This window comes from Lynx rufus, unplaced genomic scaffold, assembly GCF_022079265.1.
Source record: "Lynx rufus isolate CCGP_SWC_20201006 ecotype Redwood Valley unplaced genomic scaffold, mLynRuf1.p SCAF_8, whole genome shotgun sequence".
NCBI lineage: Eukaryota > Metazoa > Chordata > Mammalia > Carnivora > Felidae > Lynx > Lynx rufus.
The window spans coordinates 305,997-329,033 of record NW_025814896.1 but is presented as its reverse complement, the minus strand read 5'-3'; the positions used below and the strand labels follow the sequence as shown (position 1 = coordinate 329,033).

General features: G+C 58.9%; 2 protein-coding genes across 2 annotated transcripts in view; both read left to right on the top strand.

Annotated features, from left to right (window-relative positions):
• The window catches only part of PRPF6 (pre-mRNA processing factor 6), a 47,486-nt gene extending 35,807 nt beyond the window's left edge, over window positions 1-11,679 (top strand). Inside the window, exons 13-21 of the mRNA XM_047067837.1 lie at window positions 1,277-1,398; window positions 3,067-3,205; window positions 4,977-5,096; window positions 5,654-5,830; window positions 6,303-6,436; window positions 7,166-7,257; window positions 8,517-8,631; window positions 10,652-10,778; window positions 11,401-11,679. Of these exons, the coding sequence (XP_046923793.1) occupies window positions 1,277-1,398; window positions 3,067-3,205; window positions 4,977-5,096; window positions 5,654-5,830; window positions 6,303-6,436; window positions 7,166-7,257; window positions 8,517-8,631; window positions 10,652-10,778; window positions 11,401-11,553 (1,179 nt within the window). The 3' untranslated portion in view covers window positions 11,554-11,679. The remainder of the gene's footprint in view (window positions 1-1,276; window positions 1,399-3,066; window positions 3,206-4,976; window positions 5,097-5,653; window positions 5,831-6,302; window positions 6,437-7,165; window positions 7,258-8,516; window positions 8,632-10,651; window positions 10,779-11,400) is intronic.
• A 94-nt stretch (window positions 11,680-11,773) lies between these two features.
• On the top strand, window positions 11,774-16,222 carry CUNH20orf204 (chromosome unknown C20orf204 homolog). Its single transcript, XM_047067838.1, has 5 exons — window positions 11,774-12,724; window positions 13,785-13,935; window positions 15,240-15,506; window positions 15,596-15,751; window positions 15,890-16,222. Exons 1-5 carry the CDS (start codon window positions 12,543-12,545, stop codon window positions 16,037-16,039), a joined length of 906 nt encoding a protein of 301 aa, XP_046923794.1. The 5' UTR covers window positions 11,774-12,542; the 3' UTR covers window positions 16,040-16,222.
• Window positions 16,223-23,037: the final 6,815 nt, after the last annotated feature.

The following is a 23,037-nucleotide window of genomic DNA, read 5'->3' as shown; positions in this document are numbered from 1 at the left end:
TGAGATCATGACCTGAGCCGAAGTCAGATGCCTAACCGACTGAGCCACCCAGGCCCCCCTAAAGTCATTCTTCAATAAGGAAAAAAAACATCCAGAGAAAGTAGCAGCAAGTGTTTATGGAAGTTCTGTTTGAGTGGATGGGTTCGTTCTTTCTCTTTTTTAAGCTGCTTTTTTTTTTTTTTTTTTTTTTTTTTTAAGAAGGAAAGCTAGGGCACCTGGGTGGCTCAGTCAGTTCAGCGTCTGACTTTGGCTCAGGTCATGATCTCACGAGTCGTGAGTTCAAGTCCTGCGTCAGGCTCTGTGCTGACAGCTCAGAGCCTGGAGCCTGCTTCAGATTCTGTGTCTCCCTCTCTCTGTGCCCCTCCCTAGCTTTCTCTCTCCCTCTCTCCCTCTCTCTCTCTCAAAAATAAATAAAACATTAAAAAAAAAAGAAAACTGTTTTTCTTCCTTCCTTTTTCTTTCTTTCTTTTCTTTCTTTCTTTCTTTCTTTCTTTCTTTCTTTCTTTCTTTCTTTCTTTCTTTCTTTCTTTCTTTCTAAGTTCATTTATCTTTGAGAGACAGTGCTCTCTGTCTGTGAGGGAAGGGTGGAGAGAGAGAACCCCAAGCGGGCTTCACACTGTGAGTGCGGAGCCTGAACATGGGACTCGATCTCACGAACTCGTGAGATCATGATCTGAGCCAAACTCAAGAGTCGGATGCTTAACCAACTGAGCACCCAGGTGCCCCGTAAGCTACATTTTTTATTGTGGTAAAATACACATATCATAAAGTTTGCCATTCTTGCCACTTGGAAGCGTGTGATTCCGTGGCGTCTAGCACACTCACGGTGTTGTGCGGCCATCGCCGCGGTCTCAGACTCCAGAGTTTTTCTGTTCCCCGCATCAGAGCCCACACCCGTTCACAGCCATTCAGGTGGATAGATGCTTTCTTTCTCTTTGTGCTCCTCTGTGTTTTACAGGTTTCTAACGAGCATGGCTTTTATAAGGGAGAACATACACTTAACCCTGAGTTCAGAGAGGAACCAACGTGTGTGGTGTGTGGTCAGCTCTCCCCTGCGGCTGGCGGCTGCTGTTCCCCTGCACCAGCTCCTGCTGTGTATGAGGGCTGGCAGACAGCCCCATGCCGGGCCCCGTGTGTTTCACTCCCCATCCTCCTGGGGTTTCGCTCTCCCGGGTCGTGTTTCCCACGGTGTGGTTCTGAGCAGACGGGCCGTCGTGCCTCCTGCTCCGAGGCCAGGGCTGAGCTGCCCACTCTCACCCTTATCTTTCTGCTCTAGTGTGTGGCCCACAATGCCCTGGAGTGTGCGCGAGCTATCTATGCCTACGCCCTGCAAGTGTTCCCCAGCAAGAAGAGTGTGTGGCTGAGAGCCGCGTACTTCGAGAAGAACCACGGCACCAGGTATGTGCTTGGGCCCCCAGGTGCCTGGTGGCGCGCTCCACTCCGTGTGCCCATTGGCCTTCTGACTCCAGGTCGGGCAGAGCTGAGTTGAAACCTCCCCTCCCCATAGGTGGGCAAGGACCTAAACTTGAGATCCAGTCCTCTGCAATGAGGGGCAGAATCTTCTACTGCACTTGAGACTTTGAGATCTGTCTTTATGGCTCCTTCTGTACCAGATAGGATTATCACTCTTTTATAGTTGAGAAACTGAGACGCTGAGGGCATTTCTGCAGAAGTGCCTACAGCTGCGTTGGCAGACGCCTGGTGGCCCAAGGGTGCCTGGGGCGAGGCAGGGTTCTAAAGCTCCACGTCTGTGCCAGCACTGGATTTAGCAGTGTGGGCGGTGCGGCATCTGGGCCCAGGCAGGCATGGTTTTCATTTAAGCTCTGCTGACTTTGGGTTTAGGCTAGTTTTTGTGCTCTGAGGAGGTCCTTGACAATTTTCTCTAATTGTATTCTTTAATTGAAAAAACCTTTTGGGTCTGCCTTATTGGCTGTAACTGCTGATTGAATTAGGTGTTGCAATTTCTGGTGTTCAAGGGGTGCCTCTCCAGGGTATCAGCCTCATGTTGTGCACTCTCCATCCAGGCCCTCCGCTGCTCTTTCCTGTGCTGGGGCGGGGGGACAGGCCTTGCTCATTCCAGCAGGGCTTTTGCTGGGAGCATCCAGCCCCTTTCTCTTTCCTTTCCCGGCATTGTTGAATCTCAGTCTGGTCAGGGTGTTTTCCCATGTGTGTTGCTGAGGCTTTTGTCTCCTCCCCACTCTCACCATCTGGATTAGTGTTTTGGCGTGGACTCATCTGAGGCTGCTTTGAGATGACCGTGCTGGCTCACTCTGTACAAGTTCACCCGTGACAGTCCCAAGTCCGGAGCAGGGCCTCTCCTGCTGGGTGTGGTCTGTGGACGTGCCTCACTGGCACTGCTCCTCTTGGGCCCTGGGCGTGGGGCAGCCCCCTCCCCGGCTCTGGCACCCTTCCTGTCCGGCTGACTTGTGGCATGGAATGGCACGAGGGGCTCAGGGTCTGGGGTCCTGGCTCTGGTGTCATCGGGGATGCATGCTGCACACTCTCTTGGGCTTCTCTCCACACAGAGTGAGTCCTTCGTCTTGCTGCCGAGGCCCAGAGAGCTTGTGTGCCAGGCGGTGCAACAGGGGTGGTGGCCGCCTGAGGGTTGGGGGCTTCCCACCTGATACCCAGGCTGGCGGTATTCTTGCTCGGTAGTGACCAGAAGAAGTTTCTTCCAATAAGACCATTTCTTTGGATGCCAGAGAACAGATTCTGGGTCATAATCTTTATCAGCAGATCTGTGGTTAAAGATGAAAAGAGCTCTCCTGTCACCCAGACTGTGAAGTTGTCACTCCCCTCAGGACCCATGGCTATGAAAGGGTCCCTTGAGAAGTTCCTCCATCAGGCTTAGCTATTTAACAATGCGTGCTTTGTAGCACCCTCCTCAGTAGTTGATTTTAGAACCTTTATGAAGAGAAAAGATTTCCCCACACTCTCCCCATCGTAAAATTTGGTAAATCATTTATAGCACCGAACTTTGGAGCAGTAACTGTCTTTTCAGCACCCAGGCTGACGCTGTGAGCACCCTGCATGCTCTGGTGGTGACTGTGGCCCTCTGTCTTTCAGGGAGTCCTTGGAGGCACTCCTGCAGAGGGCTGTGGCCCATTGCCCCAAAGCGGAGGTGCTGTGGCTTATGGGCGCCAAGTCCAAGTGGCTGGCGGGGGATGTGCCTGCGGCAAGGAGCATCCTGGCTCTGGCCTTCCAGGTGGGTTGAGGGGTCCGCTGGACTGCCAGGGGGCGTGTGCACTTGAACCCCCACCTCAGTGCCTGTCGAGGCCCGAGGGCTGCAGCGTGCATGTGCCCTTGAGCCCTCCCCCTGCTCAATGACGGGAGCTGACCTGAGAGAGGAGAAGTGAGTTGGTCCTGACGCACCAGACTCGGCTGCTCTACGGGCAGCTGGGGTCCTGAGGGGGCCCAAGAGTAGGAGAATGGCCAGCTGGCAGACCTACCTCTTGGTCATGGCCATTCAGTGTAACCATGGGCCAAATATTCCAGAACACAGAGCACGGGGCAAGCAGGCGACATTCCCCAGGTGAGTGGAGCAGTGGCGAGATACAGCCATTTCTCACAGGAGAGCACACGTGAGAATTGGATTGTTCCGTCCCTGTACTCTGAACACAGGATGCGCACAGAGGCCGCTCGTGGGCCTCCTGGTGCTGCTGGACCCTCAGGTGGTTGGGATTACATTCAGACGGCTACACCTAGCCAGGCTTCTCTTTGGGCTGGTGTCATGACCCGGGCAGCGTGCGGTTAGCAGTTAGCATGCTTAATGTGTTTTAACTTTCGTTCCAGCAGAGCTAACCCACAGTGTTTTTGGTTTTTGGTTTTTGGGTTTTTTTAAATGTTTATTTATTATTGAGAGACAGAGAGAGACAGAACATTAGCGTAGGAGGGGCAGAGAGAGGGGGAGACACAGGATCCAAAGCAGGCTCCAGGCTCCGAGCCGTCAGCACAGAGCCCGACGCGGGGCTCGAACTCACGGACCGCGAGACCATGACCCGAACCAAAGTCGGACACGTAACCAACTGAGCCCCCCAGGTGCCCCCCCACGGTGTTATGTTAGTTTTGGGAAGTGTGCAGTACAGCGATTCAACGCTTCTCATGTTATTCAGTGCTCGTAGCAGCCATGTTTATAAACTGTTGAGTGCTGTGTAAACATCAGTGTGTTGCTGTAACCCTGACTAGCGTAATTAAGTTTGTCCTTCCCTGAGTAAATGCCACGAGAGGAGCCTGGCTGGTGTCTGGCCTTTTGCTTTTTCCTGTCCGTTGGAGGACAGTCACATGTTCAGGACGCTCCTTCTGTCTGAGCCATCACAGCATTCTCCCGCCATCTGCCTGGGCACCGCTGCCAGTCCCCAGCACCACCCTCCAGGTGCCCTCTCCTTTCCCTGCTGGTCACTCGGGCTGTTGATGAGGTCTGTGATGAGCCAGGCGAGTGTGCTTTCAGAAGGCCGCGAGTGTAGCACCCGTGTGTCTGCTGGATTCTGGTTGGTAGGTGGCCCAGTCCTAGCCCTTGGGAGCCTTCCACGCCATCAGTGATGCCCTGGGCATCATTCTTTCGTGCTCACACAGACACACCGAGATGGCCAGTCCCTTGTCACCAGGCTTGGGAACAGGGTTGGGTATGGCAGATCCACATGGGTAGAACGTGAGCGAGCCGTTCCGGCTTTGAGAGGCCACTCAGGGAAGCCTGCAACCAGGGGGTGAGCCGGTGCCCCTGGCTGCAGCTCAGGGTGGGTCCTGGAGAAGACGGCTCTCCAGCTGCTGGTGGCGTTGCCTGAGTGCCTAGAAAATGGGCTGGCTTGTTTTCAGGTGGGTCAGCACTCTTGGGCCGGACCCTGCTCTGTCATCTGTTAGCCCTGGAATCAGACTGCCCTGCAGCAGAGTGAGGCCCGGCCTGGTGCCCAGGCTAGCTGCTCTTGATTAAGTATAATCTAGCCCTGGCCACTTTGTTCTGATCCCATCTCTCCCTCCAGGCCAACCCCAACAGCGAGGAGATCTGGCTGGCCGCTGTGAAGCTGGAATCCGAGAACAATGAGTACGAGCGTGCCCGGCGGCTACTGGCCAAGGCGCGGAGCAGCGCACCCACCGCCCGGGTGAGCGGGGCGTTGGGGCCATACTGGGTCCCTGGGGCCTGTGGTGTCCGGAAGGTGCGAGGTGCCACCTAAAGCTGTGGTACTCTTGGCTTATTGGTTCATACTTGACTGCGAGGTGTATTTGTGTTTTTGATGTTTATTTATTTTTGAGAGAGACAGAGACAGAACGCGAGTGGGTTGGGACAGAGAGGGAGGCACAGAATCGGAAGCAGGCTCCAGGCTCCGAGGTGTCAGCACAGAGCCCAACACGGGGCTCGAACCCACGAGCTGTGAGATCATGACCTGAGTCAAAGTCGGATGCTCAACCAACTGAGCCACCCAGGTGCCCCGTATTTGTGGTTTTCGACGCCCACCTTGTTCCAAAGGATGTGAAACAGCTTACAGAGGTCCATAAAACACAGCAGGATGAGTGGCATTTAAGGGGAGCTGTAGTGTAAAGCGTGTATTGTGAAGGTGCCGTCCTTCCAGGGCACAGCGCTAGACGTCGCCGTGCCGTCCAGACAGGTGGTCAGGGCGGGAGCAGGGGCTGCTTAACAGCGTGTCTGGTTGTCTTGCAGGTGTTCATGAAGTCTGTGAAGCTGGAGTGGGTGCTGGGGAACATTGCGGCTGCCCAGGAGCTGTGTGAGGAGGCCCTGAAGCACTATGAGGACTTCCCTAAGCTGTGGATGATGAAGGGGCAGATCGAGGAGCAGGAGGAGTTGGTGGAGAAGGCTCGGGAAGCCTACAGCCAGGGGGTGAGCTGGTGCCCCTGGCTGCAGCTACGAGCTGACTCTTGGAGACTGGACGCCTGGCCTCAGGGTGTCATTACGCCTCGCCTTGCTCAGGAATTGGAGGCCCAGCGGGCAGTGATTCACTTGGGCCCCAGCTGGTAGCGTGGTAGCAGGGCCAGACCCTGGTCCCCTCACTCAGACCCGTGTTTTTCCTTCCACAGAGCTGTGTGCCCCACATTCAGTCAAGTGCGGGTTATAGCACAGTTAACGTACAGGCGGCCGTGTGTGCGCCCCACACGCATGCATGTGTGCACAGCCACGTAGTAAACATACGCTTGTACACAGCACTGCCGTGCACGTGAAACCCCACACCCAGACCTGAAATGGGCGGGTGGCTGTGGACATAGGCATCCCTGACTCCCGGCCCAGGAGCCTGCCACAGCTGTCACAGCCCCTCCCTGACACCAGCCAATCCCTCTCTTCTTTGTTGCTGCAGTTGAAAAAATGTCCCCACTCCACCCCTCTATGGCTTTTGCTTTCTCGGCTGGAGGAGAAGGTTGGGCAGCTGACCCGCGCTCGGGCCATTTTGGAGAAGTCTCGCCTGAAGAACCCAAAGAACCCCGGCCTGTGGTGAGTCCCGGCGAGCCGGGCTGGCCCCTCAGAGGGGCTGTGCTCCCTCAGTCGCTCGTGCAGACTCATTTGTGCAGCGTTTCCAGCTCAGGCTCCGTGAGAAGGGTGGCAGGTGCTGGCTGGGAGGAAGCACAGTCCCTGTCTTGGGAGGGTCCAGCTCGGATGGGCTCCATTTACAAACAGGCCTGCACATAGTGGGGTGCAGTTTCATTCGTGCTCTAGTAGAAGGCGCCCAGGGGAGCCAGGAGCTAACGATGGGGGATCAGGGATGGATGAGGCCGAGGAAGTGCATCCCACAGCGGAGGTGGCATCTGGACAGGGCTTTAAGGGTGAACAGGAAGTTGTCAGGCGAGGATGGCATTCTGTCTGTAGGAAACAGCGTCGCAGGCCTGCAGTGTAGCTGTTGCCAAAGGAGACCCCAGAGAGTTGGGCAGGTCCTGGATGCCACCGCTGTGGTGCCCAGCCATCCTGAGAGCACCAGCATGCCCTCGCCCTCCATGTCTGCTTGTGCCTACATGATGTCAGGGTCCGGGCCTCGGCTAGGGTGGCTGCTGGCAGGCCTGATGGCGGGGTGGGCACGAGTGCCTTGCGTCTCTAGTGGACGAGCTGTGCTTGGCAGGGCAGGTGGCTCTGGCCACGGTGGCTTCCCAGGAGCTTCGAGAACTGTTAGGGTTGCCAGTGGGCTTCAGTGGATGGGGTCTGACTTGTCCTTTGGGCCTCTCTCCTCAGGTTGGAGTCTGTCAGGCTGGAGTACCGCGCAGGGCTGAAGAACATCGCCAACACGCTCATGGCCAAGGCGCTCCAGGAGTGCCCCAACTCCGGTAAGGGACTTCCCGGCTTCCCAGACTTGCCAGGCAGCAGCAGTTCCTGGGGGAGTGGGTCTGGGGGTTCAGACACCCTATTAAAGTGTTTTGTTTGCCGGAGTTTCAGCTGCACCTGATCTTTCAGACATTTGAACTAAATCCCCAATCCCAGTTGTTGTGGGTTTGACTTCGTGTTCTGGTTCACTACCATTACTTTTTCTTCTGAAACTTAACTTCTGTTATCTTACTTTGCATTTATTTTTTTTTTTAATTTTTTTTTTCAACGTTTATTTATTTTTGGGACAGAGAGAGACAGAACATGAACGGGGGAGGGGCAGAGAGAGAGGGAGACACAGAATCGGAAACAGGCTCCAGGCTCTGAGCCATCAGCCCAGAGCCTGACGCGGGGCTCGAACTCACGGACCACGAGATCGTGACCTGGCTGAAGTCGGACGCTTAACCGACTGCGCCACCCAGGCGCCCCACTTTGCATTTAAACATACATGCACTGTGAACAGATTTGGGGTAAAAAAATATATATATATTAAAACTCACCTTTAAGTCACTTTTGACTTATTTGTATTGTCATAACTTGTGTTCCTGCACAAAACCCAAGCCCTGTGTGTTTAGTGTTGTCCCTTGTTTTATTTTGAAAGACAGAGAGAGAGAGAGAGAGAGAGAGAGAGAGAGAGAGAGCGCGCAAGTGGGGGAGAGGCAGAGAGCAAGAGGGAGAGAGAGAGAATCTCAGGCAGGCTCCACACTGTCATTGCAGAGCCCGACGTAGGGCTCGAACCCACAAACCGTGAGATCACGACCTGAGCTGAAATCAAGAGTCGGACGCTTAACCGACTGAGCTGCCCGGGTGCCCCGGGACTTGTTTTAAAGTTGAAAGTGCCTGTGTAGATATATACCAGAAATCTACGACGCACCTATTGGTCAATTTGAATCTTTGTTAGTATTTCTGATTTTTTTGTTGTAATCCTTAGATATGAAATTATGGAGTCAGTGGGAGTGAACCTTGAAGGTTTTGGGTACTGCCTACCTAGTCACTGCCAGAACTTTGTCTGGCCTGTGCCATCAGAACTGCTGTGGGGCAGGTGGTCAGTGCAGCCTTTGCGGCTCTCCCCCAGACATGTGGGAGGCCGTAGCCGTGGTCTGAGGACACCCCGGGTTAGAATGTTGGCAGGCCCATCTCGGGGCAGCCTATGCACGGATGGGCCGTGTCTGAAAGCAGAGGTGGGGGTCTGAGTTGTGGCATCCTTGTGTCTGAATTTTAGGTGTCCTGTGGTCTGAAGCCATTTTTCTTGAGGCAAGGCCCCAGAGGAAGACCAAGAGTGTCGACGCCCTGAAGAAGTGTGAGCACGACCCCCACGTGCTCCTGGCTGTGGCCAAGTGAGTGAGGGGCCCTTGTGGGGTTGTTGACCCTTCCGGACCTGATGGGATCTCTTAGGGTCCTTGGCCACCAGCATTCCACAATGAAGCACTTCTGCTTTGACCCAAGGCAGGCACATCTCCAGGCAGAGGCCATGCGGATAGGTGCTGTCCCAATGGTCTGCGCTGCCCCTGACCCACAGATAGGCTGCTTCCTCTGAGCTCCGCCCTCCTTCCCTCTGTCCTGGGCTCCTTCTGACGGGACTGCTCTCAGCCTGGGCACTTCTTGGTTTACACGTACACGTGTCCTACGTCGAAAGACAGAGACAAACTTGCTGACATTGGTCCACATGGAATTTAGTAAGCAAGACTCCTTTGGCTCAAAGGGCTATAAGCAAGGAAATTATCTTTCTCGTGTTATCGTGAGAAAGCAGACACTTTCACCTTGGTGACCTTGGGGACAGTCCAGGGTCCATCAGTCAGGCCCAATCAGTGTGCCTGCAGGTGTGGAGATGGCCATGCCAGAGACCATCTTTCCTTTGGGTTGCATGGTCTCAAGGGCAACAGGAGGTCAGCGAGTGACCTCACACCATCAGCTCATACGTTGGGTGCTGGGTCAGAGGCTCCCTGGGGTGGCCTGCGGTGTGGGAGGTGTGGGAGGGAGTTCGGGGCCTTGGCAAGATTAAGTGAGGTTACGGCCGACGCGTGGGGGGCCTGCGAGCAGGGTGGGGGCTGCGTATGCTCAGAGGAGGCCGGGAGGTGACTGCGTTTGCGGTGGGGGGCATCAGAAGGAGCCTTGGCTGGGCTCCCGGGACTGCTGCTCAGGCCTCCCCTTGCGGAGGTGGCATATGTGCCCAGGAGCCCCTGTGTGCTGTTGCTGCCCAAGCGGGAGTCTGGCCCATCCCGAGGCATGCGCAGGTGGTGTCGGCCCCACTTCCTTGGGTCCTCCCGGGCACCTCCCCTCCAGCTGCTTTGAGGCTGAGGACGCTGCACGTGGAGGCTTCCCTCCGGCTCCTGAGGCCCGGCTTGGGCCCGCCTGGGGCCCCCTTCTGCCCTGGGCTTCCGCCTCCCAGAAGGGCTGCTCTGTTTGATGCTCTGATAGGGCAGCCGTAAAACCTCATAAAAGGCTTTGCTAAAGCAAATAAGTCACTCCTTGCTGTTCCCAGGTTGGTGTCCTGTGAACCTGCTATCTGAGTTTGTGCTCTTTAAGTCATAGTTTATCTAACACCCAGCAATTAGGAATACCACAGGGCTTAAAAAACAATCAAGCTATCAGAGCATGAAATTACTCCGTTTTGTAACTGAGACCAGCCCACACAGCCGCCCTGAATGGCGTGTCAGTGGTGTGGCGGTCTGCTTTTGTGCCTGTGGCCACAGAGGGCACCGGGACGGGGCGGATGGTGGAAGCCACGCAGGGTCTCAGCTGTCAAAGAGTGCTGCCCCAGTGTCCTTCCCCCCTCTTGCCTTCCGCCTTCCCTGACGTGTGGGGGAGGGTGCTCACAGGTCCTTCAGTGGGTTTCTGGTGTCCTCGCTTGAAGCTTCCAGCGTGGGCCTGGTTTGCAGGCGTCTGCGTCTGCTGTGGGCCCGAGTTCTGGTGCTGAGCCGAGGCCCAGCTTGTCCGTGCTGGCTGGGTCCCTGCCAGGGACTGCATCGTGGGGCAGATATTCCAGAAGGAATCTATTGAGGAGCTGACTTCACTGAACTTTCCCTAATCAAAGTCTTAACTTTTTGTAAGGTTTCCTTTCATCTTCTTGTATCTTACCCAGAGGAAACTAATCACTTAAAGGAGTTTGAAATTCTTGCTCTGTGTGGACTTTTTCAAGAAACAGTCTGATTAGACCCTTGAAGGACAGTTGCAGGTTAGTGGTGGGAGCGATACCCAGGTAGCCAGGCCCCATTCCTCAGCTCTCCTGTTGGGAGCTCAGGGGCTCGCCAGGGAGAGGATCGACCTGATGTTGCCAGAGCTGGCTCCCCACCACCCCTCAGGCGCCATCAGACGTGGCCACTTACGCTGGGTCCCTGAACTTATGCTTGTGGACAGGCTGTTCTGGAGTGAGCGGAAGATCACCAAGGCCAGGGAGTGGTTCCACCGCACGGTGAAGATCGACTCGGACCTGGGGGACGCCTGGGCGTTCTTCTACAAGTTTGAGCTGCAGCATGGCACAGAGGTGAGGTGTGGCTGCCTGCTGCTCTCCACCCCCACCTCTGGGCAATGGGTGGGTGGAGGGGAGAGGCACAGGGGTCCCTCCCGACGGTATTTGCTTCTGCGTCTGCTTTCTCGTTACAGCCTTTAGCCTCTTAACCTGAAATGTAGATGTTTGGGGTGATTTTAAGTGGTCTGTTAGCATCTCTGATGAGTTGGTTGGTGACTGGGGCGTGGGGTCACAGTAGAAATGGGGATGGGATTCAAGCCCTGATGATTGTCCTGCCTGGGCGAGTTCTGTCCTACTGGACATGAGCCTGGGGGGGCCTGGGCAGCAGCACCCCCCCCACACACACACACACAATGCTTAGTGTTGTCACAGCTGTCCTGGAGTCCCCATGGGAAGTGGAAGCCGTGCCCCATGGGGTCTGGGAAGCTGCTCGGGGTACTTGTGTGAGGCACATACTTGGTCTCGACTGGGCTCAGCACCTGCGTGCCATCAGCACTGCAGCGGGGCACCTCAGACACCACTTGTGCCCCCCTGCCCTCCAGGTCCAGGGCCGTGGGGCCGGGCGAGCGTGGTGGGGCGCGTGTGAGGGGCAGCCTGGGAGGAGCCCCGTCTCAAGTGCCCTGTGGTCCTTGCCCAGGAGCAGCGGGAGGAGGTGAGGAGGCGCTGTGAGAACGCGGAGCCACGGCACGGGGAGCTGTGGTGTGCTGTGTCCAAGGACATCGCCAACTGGCAGAGGAAGATTGGGGAGATCCTAGTGCTGGTGGCAGCCCACATCAAGAACACCTTCTGACCCTCCGGTGCCTGTAGGGGGCGGCCCTCAGGACAGCGCGTAGAGGAGCGTGTGGTAGTGACAAGGGGGTGGAAGGGGCCCTGAGCCACCCATCCTGCTCTTTAATTAAAGGTTTTCCAGATAGCCTGTTGGGGTTGGTGACCTGCTGGTTTTGTCTGCGCCATTCTCCCCTGCCTTCCCGTAGGTGCTCTGGCTGCCCCCGTGTGCTCTCAGGCCGCGTCCTGGGCTCACTAGGGCTCTTGGACACAGCCTGAACCCTGCAGGGGAAGCCGTGGGACCCCCTGAGATTCTGTGGGAAGGGAGGGGCGGGGCACATTCTGGGAACAGCTGGGGCTCCCCCGGGCATCTCCCAGGTCTGCCTGCCAGGGTAAGTGACCATCCTGCGTGAGTGCAGACAGCGGGCCCAGCTTCCTAAAGTGGCTCCCAAGTGTGTTGCTAGGGGCTCACAGGGAGGCCCCTCGGGTGTGTGTCAGAAAGAAATGTTACCGGTAAGAGCTTTTCTCATATTTGCTCATGGCATTATTTTTATAATCAATAATGTATAATCAATTTTGTTCTAAAGCACCTGTAAGTCCCCATCTCTGGATTGAAAAATGCATAACCTGGGAGACTTAGGATATTTGCACTGTTTATGCTGTGTGAGGATAAAGGACTTCCTCATACTTTGGACCCCTGTGTGTGTGTTCAACTGGAAACCAGCAGATTCTCTTCGAAGGGGTGTGTCAGCCATGGCTGCAGACATCTGGCCAGAGGTCGTGGGTTGTCCAGAGGCTGTGGGCCAAGGAGAGGAGATGCTACTTGTTACGTATGGTGACGAGGGGAGTAGCTGGCAGCCGTTCCCACACGCTCATGTTAGAGAAGATTCCAGACAGGCTGCTTGGCGCCTCTTGGTTCCTGGTGACACCGATGAGGAGACTGTTGTGGGGATCAGTCGCTGACCCACGTCTCAGCCCCCTCAAGGCAGCCAAGGTTGGGGAACACGTGCCTCGATGTCAGCACCTGAGGCACGGGCAGCTGTGCCTAGAGAGTCAGGCCCTGCTGGGTCCGCCTCTGGTGTTCTGGGAGCCACAAGGACACTGCTGTCCCAGAGCAGGGGAGGGACCACCCCCGTGGCCTGGATCCTACTCCCAGACTGTGAATCTGGAAATGCTGCTTCTGCTTCTCACTTGAGGTGGGCCAGGCCTGAGGAGCAGAGCGGGGAGCTTCACAGGGTCTTTGGGGTTTCCTTCTGTCTCATGGAGGAGGCGGGAGGGATCCGGCCCGGTACATTTATCACGTCGAAGAGATACTCCTGGAGTTTTAGGAGGTTGAAAGCCAGCCTATTCCTGTACAGACCTAGAAACCGAGGCCCAGGGAGGAACGGTGACTTGGCTGTAGTCACAGGGGCTGCTGGCAGCCTTCTGTGCTCTGAGTTGGATGCGGCTTCTCCTGGACACATTTCTGAGCTCAGTGTCGGGTGCGGCCTTCTGCAGAGCCCTTGGAATGTTCCAGAGCACCTGGATCATCCAGTGTGGATATCTCCTCCTTTGCGTGGGGGTTGTTTGCTTTGAGGTGGTTAAACGACTTTTCTCCCTGGGACAGATGTACCTCAGCTTGTCTCCAGCTGGGATTTCTTGAGCTCCAGCTCAAGGCAAGTCGGGTTCTGCACACTGCCCTTGTTCTGAGGTGGTGCTTGCAGGGTTGAGAGCCTGTTTGGGCGAGTGGCCGTGACCTCCCCCAGCGAGAGACCCCCTCGGCCCAGGAGGGATGAGCAGTAGGAGAAGCCTGGGAAGCCCCTCACCAGGACCAGCTGGGGCGGGACACCAGGGTGTGGGGGCTGGTGGCTGTGGCGAGTTAGGTCCAGCTCACCTGGTTCTGCTGGCAGCCGGGTTCCTGGGAGAGGCAGCACCTGCTGACCGCTGAGGAAGGCCCCAGTGGAGGGTGCAGACAGGCCCCTGGCCTCTTCTGGCTCCCCTACCCCAGCGGGCCCAGCATTGCTCGCTGGACACCCCACCCCACCCCCCCCCCTCGACAGTACAGACCTTCTTGGGCCAATGGCTCAATCCAAGACCCGCTGGATGGGAAGAGAGCCCGCAGCTGCCGGGCTCCAGGGTCAGGTTAATTGAAGAAGCAATTGGATAGGAGGTGGGGAGAGGGAGGGGGTAGGGCTGGGGTTGTGGGGCCTCCCTCCCGCTCCCTCCCTCCTCTGCTCAGAGGAGCCAACTTCAAAAGCCTTGTCTGCCTGCCGCCAGCCTTCCCTGCTGTGTCCTGTCCTGGGAAGCCTGTTGGCCAGGCTTGGAGCAGGACTTGGAGTGGCAGCCACACTGCCTACCTGAGGACCCAGGATCATGTGCAAGGCCCACTGGCAGGAGTGAGGGAGGGCCTCACCCTCAGAGGCCCATGGTGAGCAGTGTGGGGCCAGTGGGGAGGGGGCTCACTCTGGTCGAGGGTTTGGGACCGAGCATAGTCCAGGGGAGGCTGCTTGAGCATCTGTCCCCTACTGGGAAACCTCCCTTGGTTCCCGTCACCTTGGCCTGGAGGGCCTGGCAGGCCTGGCCCTGGGTGCTCTTGCCTGTCCCCCCCGCAGGGGAGAAGGGAGGGGGTCTGTCCGGCGGTGCCAGGGCTGCTCGGTTCTCACTGGCTGGGGTGGGGGACAGGCAGGCCTTCCTAGAGCTGGGCAGCCAATCTCCCCCATGTGGACGGCTCTCCACACCCACAGCTCTTGTTCTTGCTGTGACCTCTGACCCCACCCCCAGCATGCCTGGGGGCAGATTTGAGGAGGGGCCACAGCTAAAGGCACCCACTCCTCCTGCCAGTGCTGCACCCCAGGTCTCCAGCTCGGTCAGGCTCCCCTCCCAGGGCTGGGAAGCCGAGTCGAGTCCTGCGTCTCGCTGGGTTCACATGATTAATTTTCCAGTCGCTGTTTGGGAACTAGCCGGTCTTTCTCTTTGATGTTTCGGCTTCTAGGGGGAGGGTGGTGGTGGGTTTCTCCCCAAGCCAGCCCCTTCTGGAGGGGGAGGCTCGTGAAAGGGATGCCTGGTGGGGCACAATGTGGCCCCTTTCTCCCTTCCCTCTGGGGGATTCCCCAAGACTTCCCCCCCCCCCTCCTCAGAGGGGTGTGGCCTTGAGCTCTGAGCCCTCACCCCTGTCCTGGTTGGGCTGGAGGTGCAAGGGCACCCCATTTCCCATGGCTGTGGGGGTGGGTTAGTTCTGCCCCTGCTCTGGGGACCCAGAGGTGAGCAACGTTCTGGGGATCAGGGGGTGCTCATCAGGAGGAGAGAGCCTGGCTGTCTGGTGGGGACTGATGTCTGGGAGGTGCACAGAGTTCCTGCTCTGGAGCCCTCTGTCTCCTTCTTGGCCCCTCAGGGCTCAGTGGGCCTGCCTTCCCAGCCCGCCTCCCCCCACCCTCACCCTCACCCTCACCCCTGGCCATCCTCCAGCCCGCCAATCTATGCATCAAGCATTGAGCTGTCTGGTTCGCAGGCCTACTACCCTTCCCTCAGACTTGAAACAGGAAGGGATTTGTCCTGCTAGACCCATGCTTGGGTGACGAATGGCACAGTGACCTTTCATTTTCTTCTGTAGTTCAGAGAGTCCCTGGTGGCTGTGGTAGGGGGCCGTCCAAAGCAAATCGCCTGAGGGGTTGCTGTAGGGAAGGTCTCCTCTGCCCGCCTGGGCACCCCACCCTGACCCCGTGTCCCTTCCAGGTGCCTCCCAAGCCTGCACTCTGGGCGCTCCTGCTGGCTCTGCTGGGGCTCGCACCGGGTCAGGCAGGTCTCCGCACCTGCAGCATCCCTGACGTGCTCCGCCACTACCGTGTGGTCATCTTTGAGGACCTGCAAGCTGCTGTGAGGCAGGTCGGGCCAGGCTCCCGACACCTCCGTTTCATCCAGAAAAACCTGACTGGAGCTGCAGTCCTCGGATGGCGGGATCGGGATCGGGATCGGGTGGGAGCTTCCTGCGGTGCCCAGAAGGTATGGGGGGAGACTCACGCTGTTCCCCTCCGGGGCCTCCCCGTTGAGCTCCTCTCCTCAGCCCCCAATTTCCTCCCTTCCTTTCCCAGGAGCACGATATCCTGCTGTCCATTGCGTCCCTGGGTCGGACCCTGCGCAGGGTAGTGGCCCGGGGCCACCGCCGCGGGGCACTGGAGAAAGCCGCGTGGACTGTAGCCCTGCGCACCGAAGCCGTGATGCGGCGCCACTGCTGGGTGATGCGCCAGGTGTGTGGGGCCAGACCCGGGTCCCTCCCCTTCCACAGGTCCCCTGAGCCTCCCACCGTCCCGCGGTGTCCCCATCTGGGAGGGGGAGGGGAGGGCGCAGAGACCGCGGTCACTCGCTGACCCTTCTGCCCCTGACAGCGGAGGAGGAGCCGGTGGCCCAAGAGGCACCCTCCTCGGAGTCGCCGCAGCCGCAGCCGGAGGCGGCTCCTCCTGCGTGTCCTGGACACCGTCGCCACCTGCTGGGAGAAGCTCTTCGCGCTGCGTGCAGCAGCCTCCGAGGACTCCTAGCGCGTCCTGCGCAGGCCAGAGAAGAGCCATCGGGGCCGCGGGGCCTGGGAACGAGCTTCATTTGGTGACGACTGCCTCCTCTCCCTCTTGTTGGCTTACTCCTGGGCCCAGGCCCCTCCTTGTCATGGCCCTGGACATGCTCCAGGCACCTAGCCAGGACTCAATAAACTGCTGGTGCTGCGGTCTGGTCTTCTCTTCGCCTGCTGGGGTGGGGCCCACCACCCCTGGATCTGGGCCTGGGCCAGGAGCGGGCGCTGGGGGCAACAGGCCGCTTGGTAGGGGAACCAGGACTACCCGCCACACCTGGACGAGGCCGGCCCCCACCCCACCCCCCACCTTCCAGCTGCGCTCCCAGCCTCAGGCAGCAGGGGGCGAGTGGGGACGCTGGATGGGACTCCCCTAGGCTTGGGGGGGTGGATGGGGAGGGGCTCTATCGGGCCCTGAAATGTCCGGTTTCCGTCCTGCTCGTCTCTGGAATGGGGGAAGGGGTGGAAATGGAGGGGAAGGGAAGGCTGAGCTTTGTGAACTCAGAGCAAAACAACCGGATAAAGGAAACGGGCCTGAAGGGAAGCCAGAGTCGCTGGCCCTGGCTGCAAGTGGGGCCAGGCCATTTCCTGCGGCCCTGGGAGGGGTGGCCACGGCCCCCTCTGTGGGCCTGGACAGGCTGGTCAGGGATCCGCTGTCTTGTGCTCTGGGACCGTATGTTTGCTTGGCAGGGAGAGGGTCCTGATCCTGAACTCCCCTGCCCACAGCTGCATAGATAGCCAGGTGCCTGTGACCCCCTCCCCAATCATAGTCTGTGGAGGAGTGGAAGTAGAGCCCGCAGGGCACCTGGCCAACAAGGGTGCCTGTTGGGCTCCACCTCACATACTCTTTTCTGACAGGTGGATGGACCAAGGAGACCCCAGAGCAGGCCTTGCCTCTGGGGTACCCTGGCAGAACAGACAGGGAGGGGATACAGAAAGGCCTTCATGGTGGGGCAGTCAGCATTAGCACAGAATGAGAACCAGCCCCTGGCCCAGCACCCCGCTGTACGTGTGCAGCAGGGCCTGTTGTCCCTGTTTGGTAGATGAGACTGAGGCACAGCCAGGAAGCGTGAGGGCTGGGGTGAGACCCAGGCCTTGAGCGTGGCTACACCCCGCGTGTGCCCTGTGCGCGGGCCACAGTGTGCAGCTGCCCTGGGGGCCCTGTTGTGGCGATGCGGGGACCGCCTGCAGTGTGGTGGGCCATTCCACCCGTCTGTCAGCACCCCCTTCCTGCAGTGGAGAGCAGTCAGGCTGTCCTGGGTGGAGGGGGCAGGTAGGAGGGGGAGCACAGGCCTCAGAGTCCTAGGGACACAATCCCTGAGTCCTGGACCATGACCACGCGAAGGGGCAAGGTGCTCTTGTACTCTGACCCCATTCTTCCTCCCTGGACGCTCCTGTCAGAGCCCATCTGGTAGTGTGTGTGGTGAGCACGCACACAGGTGTGCTGAGGGGTTGCCCGTGAGAATGTGCACACGGCTGTGCGTGAACTCTCCTGTGCGTGCGGGGGGGGGGGGTGTGTCTGTGCATGGGGTCCCTTGGGGTCTGTGCATGTGTGTCTTGCCCTCCCCCTGCCTGGAAGAGCTCCCCACTTGCGGGTGGCCCTCCTGGAGTCTAACTCTGGTCCTTCCTGGCAAATTCAGCACGTTGAGTCAGGGACTGGAGGCGGCCTGTGGCCTGAGCCAGCAGAACCGAGGTTGCTCTTGGTATGAGACCCCACTGCACCCTGTCTGCCCGCTGCCCCTTCTCTTCAGACCTCAGACAGAATGAGTGGCCTCCACACTGGGCGGAGGCCCTGCACATCTTTCCGGGTCCTGCCTCTGCCAACACGCTGATGGCAGGCCAGCATTCCGGGCACAGGGACCTGGGCCCTCGTCCCCATATCTCAGACACCATCTGTATGGGTTTCCTACGACTGCTGTAACAAATGATCACAAGCCATGCGGCTTAACACAATAGAAGTTTCTTTCCCCACAGTTCTGGAGATCAGAAGTCCAAGACCATTATCACGGGCTTGAAATCAAGGTGTTGTAGGGCTGACCTCCCTCCAGGACAAACCCGTCCTGGCTTCTTGCAGCGTCCGGAGGCTCCGGGTGCTCTGGGGCCACATTGCTCCAGCCTGCTGCTGCTTCACCTGGCTCTCTCTCTCTTACAAGGATCTTTGCCCTGGGCTTAGGGCCCCTGGATAACCCAGGCTGATCTCATCTCAAGATCCTTAGTCCTTATCTGCCGAGACCCTTTTCCTAAATAAGAATCCCACTCCCAGGTTCTGGGAGGTGGGCATCTCGTTCTTGGGGCCACCATTCAACACACGGTCGAGTCTTTCCTCACATAGGATGGCAGCAAGTGGGGCTTCTGGCTTCTGGGACGAAGTTCACTTGCCCAGCATGGGGATAGCCCAACCAGACCTGGTCTGGGGACAGGTGTACAGCCACAGTGACCAGCCAAGACAGACCAGAGGGAGAGCCAGGGATGCCCTGCGCAGAACCCAAGATGTTCGCTTTTGTGTTCAGCACCAGGACCCCTTCTGTGGCTTGCGCAGGAACTGCTGGCTGGAACAGACCGGAACCAGTGACGATGGGGTGCTCAACCAGGGACAGAGCCTTTGGCCTGTCCTGCATGAGGCACTGCCCTCCTTGCCGAGGTCCGGGGCGTGTGGCCTGAGCCTGGTTCTTCCCCTGCAAAAAACGTTGTTTCTGGGGCACATGCATGGTCGGGTTGGGTCCTGCACCCAGTGGTGTCCTGTCCCATACACGAGCCTTCTCAACTGCTTCCAGGGAGGTGGGGGCTGGGTCCCAGAAGGAGGGGCTGTGCCAGGGTGGTAGATGGGGCCGCAGGGCACTGGCCAGGGTTGTGTAACTTCCTGAAGCCAGGGAGCCAGACCCCCCATGTGCAGCACCAGAAGAAGGGGGGGCAGGCTGACTTTGAAGGGTAGCCTGTGTCCCACGGCCTTCCCAGACTGGGAGCCTTTGAAAGAACATCTGGAACATGGGCGACTGGCAAACTGGTCTCTGGATTTGAAAACCAAAAAGTTAATCCCGACTTTGCCACTTGTGTGTTTCCCACCCCCGCCCACACGCTCCTCTCTCCCCACCCCCTCTTCCCACCTCTGCTGCTTTGCAGGCGGGGGCGGGGCCATACCAGCCCAGTGTGCTGATCCTTCCCAGGGCTACTACGGATCGCCTGTGCCCTGCCCAGCACCGCCCTCCATGACCCCTCCCTTACCGGTGCGGCCTGATTGAGCAAAGGGAGGTAGTGGGAAAGACGAGCGGCTGCCATGCCCGGACCCTGGACAGATGCAGCTCCGGTGTTCATGGAGCCACGGCTGTGGGACAGGATGTGAGTTAGCCAGCCCCTGCATCTGGCGCTGGGTGCTGAGAAGGCACGGGGCCACACTCAGCCTGGGAGGAAACACCTGCACCCAGAGACCTGAAGGGTGCGCTGGCCCCGCCTGGCACTTGGCCTTTGCATGTGAGCCTGAGTGTGGGGTCCCCCAACCTGCAGGTGTGCAAGGAGGCTGCCTGATCCATCTGTGGTTGGTGTGGAAACAAACAAGGGCCCCCACTCCAGGAAGCAAGGCACATACTCCGGGGGGTGGGGGGGCGGTGCCAGGTGCTGCAGCCCATTGTCCCTGCCAGTGGCCTGCAGGACCCTGGGGGGCTCTCAGGGACAGTCCCCATCCTGTCTCCTCCCTAGGAAAAGACCCAGCTTCGTAAACACAGGAGCAAACAACAACCACCATCCCCCCAACCCCAACTAACCCCGACCTCCACAGCCTCCCTCCTGAAGAACCGGCAGGGATCCCACACTTGCTAGGGGAAGTGAGCCCTTTTTTGGGGGGGGGGGGAAGGTCAGGACCTTGAGGGGCATGTATTGTGGGGGAGGGCCATCCTGGGGTTGGATACTGGCCCCTGGGTCACCTCTGTGCGGTGTGTGTGTTTACATTTATTTTTTTAGTAATCTCTCCACCCAAACATGGGGCTCAAACTCACAGCCTTGGGATTAAGAGACGCATGCTCTTTCCACTGAGCCACGCAGGTGCCCGTGGGCTGTGTCTTAACGGGACTTCTGCTCACATCTGTGGATGGCCACAGCCTGGCTCAGTCAAATCCTGTCACTGGCCTCGTTGCCTCCCTCCACAGCCCAGTTGTGACCTTCGTATCTTGGGGGTGAGGTGGCCGGGGCTCCCCGCCAGGTGAGCGGGCCCTGTCCTCCGGTCGCGCCCTGCGTCCCCTGCCGGGCCTGTGCCGGGGCCTGAGGCCAGGGGTCCCGGCTGTGGCCCAAGATAAGCGCCGCACCCGGCGGCCGCTTCCTGCATTTCCTCCCTGCGCCGCCGCTGTGCGCCCCTTCCTGTTTTCTCGGGTGCGCAGGCTGGCAGGAGCGTGGGATACGGGGCGGGGTCATGGGGTATGGGGCGGGGCCATGGCGCACAGGGTTGGGTCGTGGGGCACAGGTTGGGTAATGAGGGTCGGGGACAGGGTCGCTGGGCACGAGGCAGGATCGCGGAGACAGGACTGGGTCGTGGGGGCCAAGTGGGGTCGTGGGGTCGTAGGAAACATGGTGGTGGACGGGGAGCCCCTACGATGCTGAGCCCGCCCCATTGCACCCTGCCTGGCTTCCGTGCGAGGCTGGAGGTGAGGAGGGAGCCCGAGAGGAGGAGGAGCCTCGGCGTTCACCACCCCCCCCCCCCCCCCCCCCCCCCCCCCCCCGTCTCTCCGTCTCTCCAGGTTCGGGGCCAGGAGTTCCCACACACCTGGTCCCTGGGGCCCCTCCGCAGCCTGGGGCAGGAGTGGGGGTGGCTGGGTGGAGGGCTGAGCCTTGGGATACGTGGCTCTAACATGCTGAACCTACTTGCTCGGATGGTCATTAGAGATATAAATCTGTGTAATTTTAATGAAAATGCACGCCACGCAAAACCTTGGTACACCAACGTTCGCAATCGCAGCGGGTGGAAACAATCTAAGCGTCCACCGGTGGGTGAACAGATAAAACGTGGTCCGGTCAGACGGTGGAATAGTACTCCGCCCTACAAAGGAATGAAGTTCACACGCTACAACACGGAAGAACCCAGGAAAGCTGATGCTCAGTGAACAAAGCCAGCCTCAAACCCACTTCTTGTGCGATCCCATTTATGTGAAATGTCCAGAACAGGCAGACCCACAGACGCGGAAAGTAGGTGATGTTTCCCTGGGGGCGGGGGAGTCACTGCTAACAAGTGAGGGTTTCTTTTTGAAGAGGTGGGAAAACACTGAAATGAGAGGCGTGGTGGCCGCCCAGTCCTGGGAATGTACTAAAACCACTGACTTAGCTGCCAGAAAACCTATGCAGGTTTGGTAGAATGTGGGCTGACGACACCCTTGGGTCTTTGAGAGCGTTTGTCCGGCCGAGTGGAGGGTGACTTAGGTCCATCCTTGCCTGCCCAGCATGGCCTCGTTGGGATCAGGCATATGAGTGAGCAGAGCCTTGGCCCCGATGTATCTCTTGGTAGGCTATGTGACTAGTTGTCTAGTTGTGTGTGTGTGTGTGTGTGTGTTGTGTTCCCAAAGGTGTCCAGGGGATGACCTGAGAGGGAGAGGGTGCCCCTAACCTGCCCCCAGCCCCACCCTCCCTGACCCTCCTCCCCTGGGCTGCTTGCTGGGGAAGGTTCAACACCCCGGCCCAGGTCCCTCCAGGGCCCAGCTGAGTCCTGGGCGTGGGAGCTGTGGCTTGTGCTAGGCAGGGCTGCTAGAACTTCCCGCCAGGAGCTAGGCCACCAGGCTCTGTTCCTGGCCAGCCTGACTCAGCGGGAGCTGGGGGTGGGGACTTCCCTTTTCTGACCCTCGGGGAAGCAGGTAGGTGGAGCCAGGCGGGGGAACGGTGGGAAACCTGACCCAGGGCCGGAGCCGCCCAGGCCAGGGAGGGGGGACAGGCTGTGGTTCTGCCTGAGACAGCTGTTCTGTCCAGGCAGGGCAGAGCCAGTCCCCTTGGATAGCTCCCCAGGCAGGGCCCTGGGCAGAGGGTCCTTTGAAGAGACCCCTCCCCACCCTCCTGCGCTGGCCCACCACTGAGGGCAATGGCTGAGGAGCTGCTATTGGAAACAGCTGCTCTCTGTGGGAGGCCCTCTCATGTCCTTGTTCAGATCCTGCTTCTGGAGTCCCCCAGCCCCTGGCGATGGGGACTGGCTCCAAATTGGGGCCCCCCACTGGCCTCCTGCCTTGCCACCGTGGGAGGGGCTTCTAGGGGTCCAGCTGCTCTGCCTTCTCCCTACCGGGGCAATGGTGTGTGCTGCCCCCCGGAAGCACCCTTGTGGCTCCCCATCCTACTGACCTCAAGGGGCCCTCTGGGTGGCATGGGGGTGGGGTGAGGAGCCCAGAACGGAGGCTGGGAGAACATCGCCCCGGCCTGCGCCAGAAACCAGGAAAGAAAGACACAGCGGGCTGTGTCCGCTTGTCTGGCATCTTCTTCTGTGTGTCCACGGGTGTCTCTGGGGCGGGGGCCCAGGTGGGACGATGGACAGTGCCTCAGCCCAGGCAGGGAGGCCCTTAGTGGGGCTGTTCACGGTGGCTCCCACCTGCCCTGGCCTCCCTCCCTCCCTCCTACCTGCCTCCCCCTACCTGCCCTGGCCAGTGGGTGGAGTGAGGGGATAGGAGGGTCCGCACCCGGGGTAGAGACTCCTGGACTCTGGCTGCTCTGGGTCCCCGCAGCGGGGCACACTTTGGTCCAGCTGACCCAGGGCTCGAGGGGGTGGGCAACCTGACCCCCCCGCCAGGGGGCAGGCCCAGGGCAGATCAGGAGCTGGAGGACCATGACAGCTGATGAGGTACACTCTTGGGTCATGTGCCCCTCTCCAGGCATGAGTCTGGGACTCAGCACTGGGGCCTCTGAGCACTCCCACTCCAAAGCCGTAACAAACGTGGCTGAACCGGACCACCCTTTTCCCTTTGGGCCTCGGCGTCCCTGCCATGCACCGTGCTTGTGTCCACTTGGAGGGGGCAG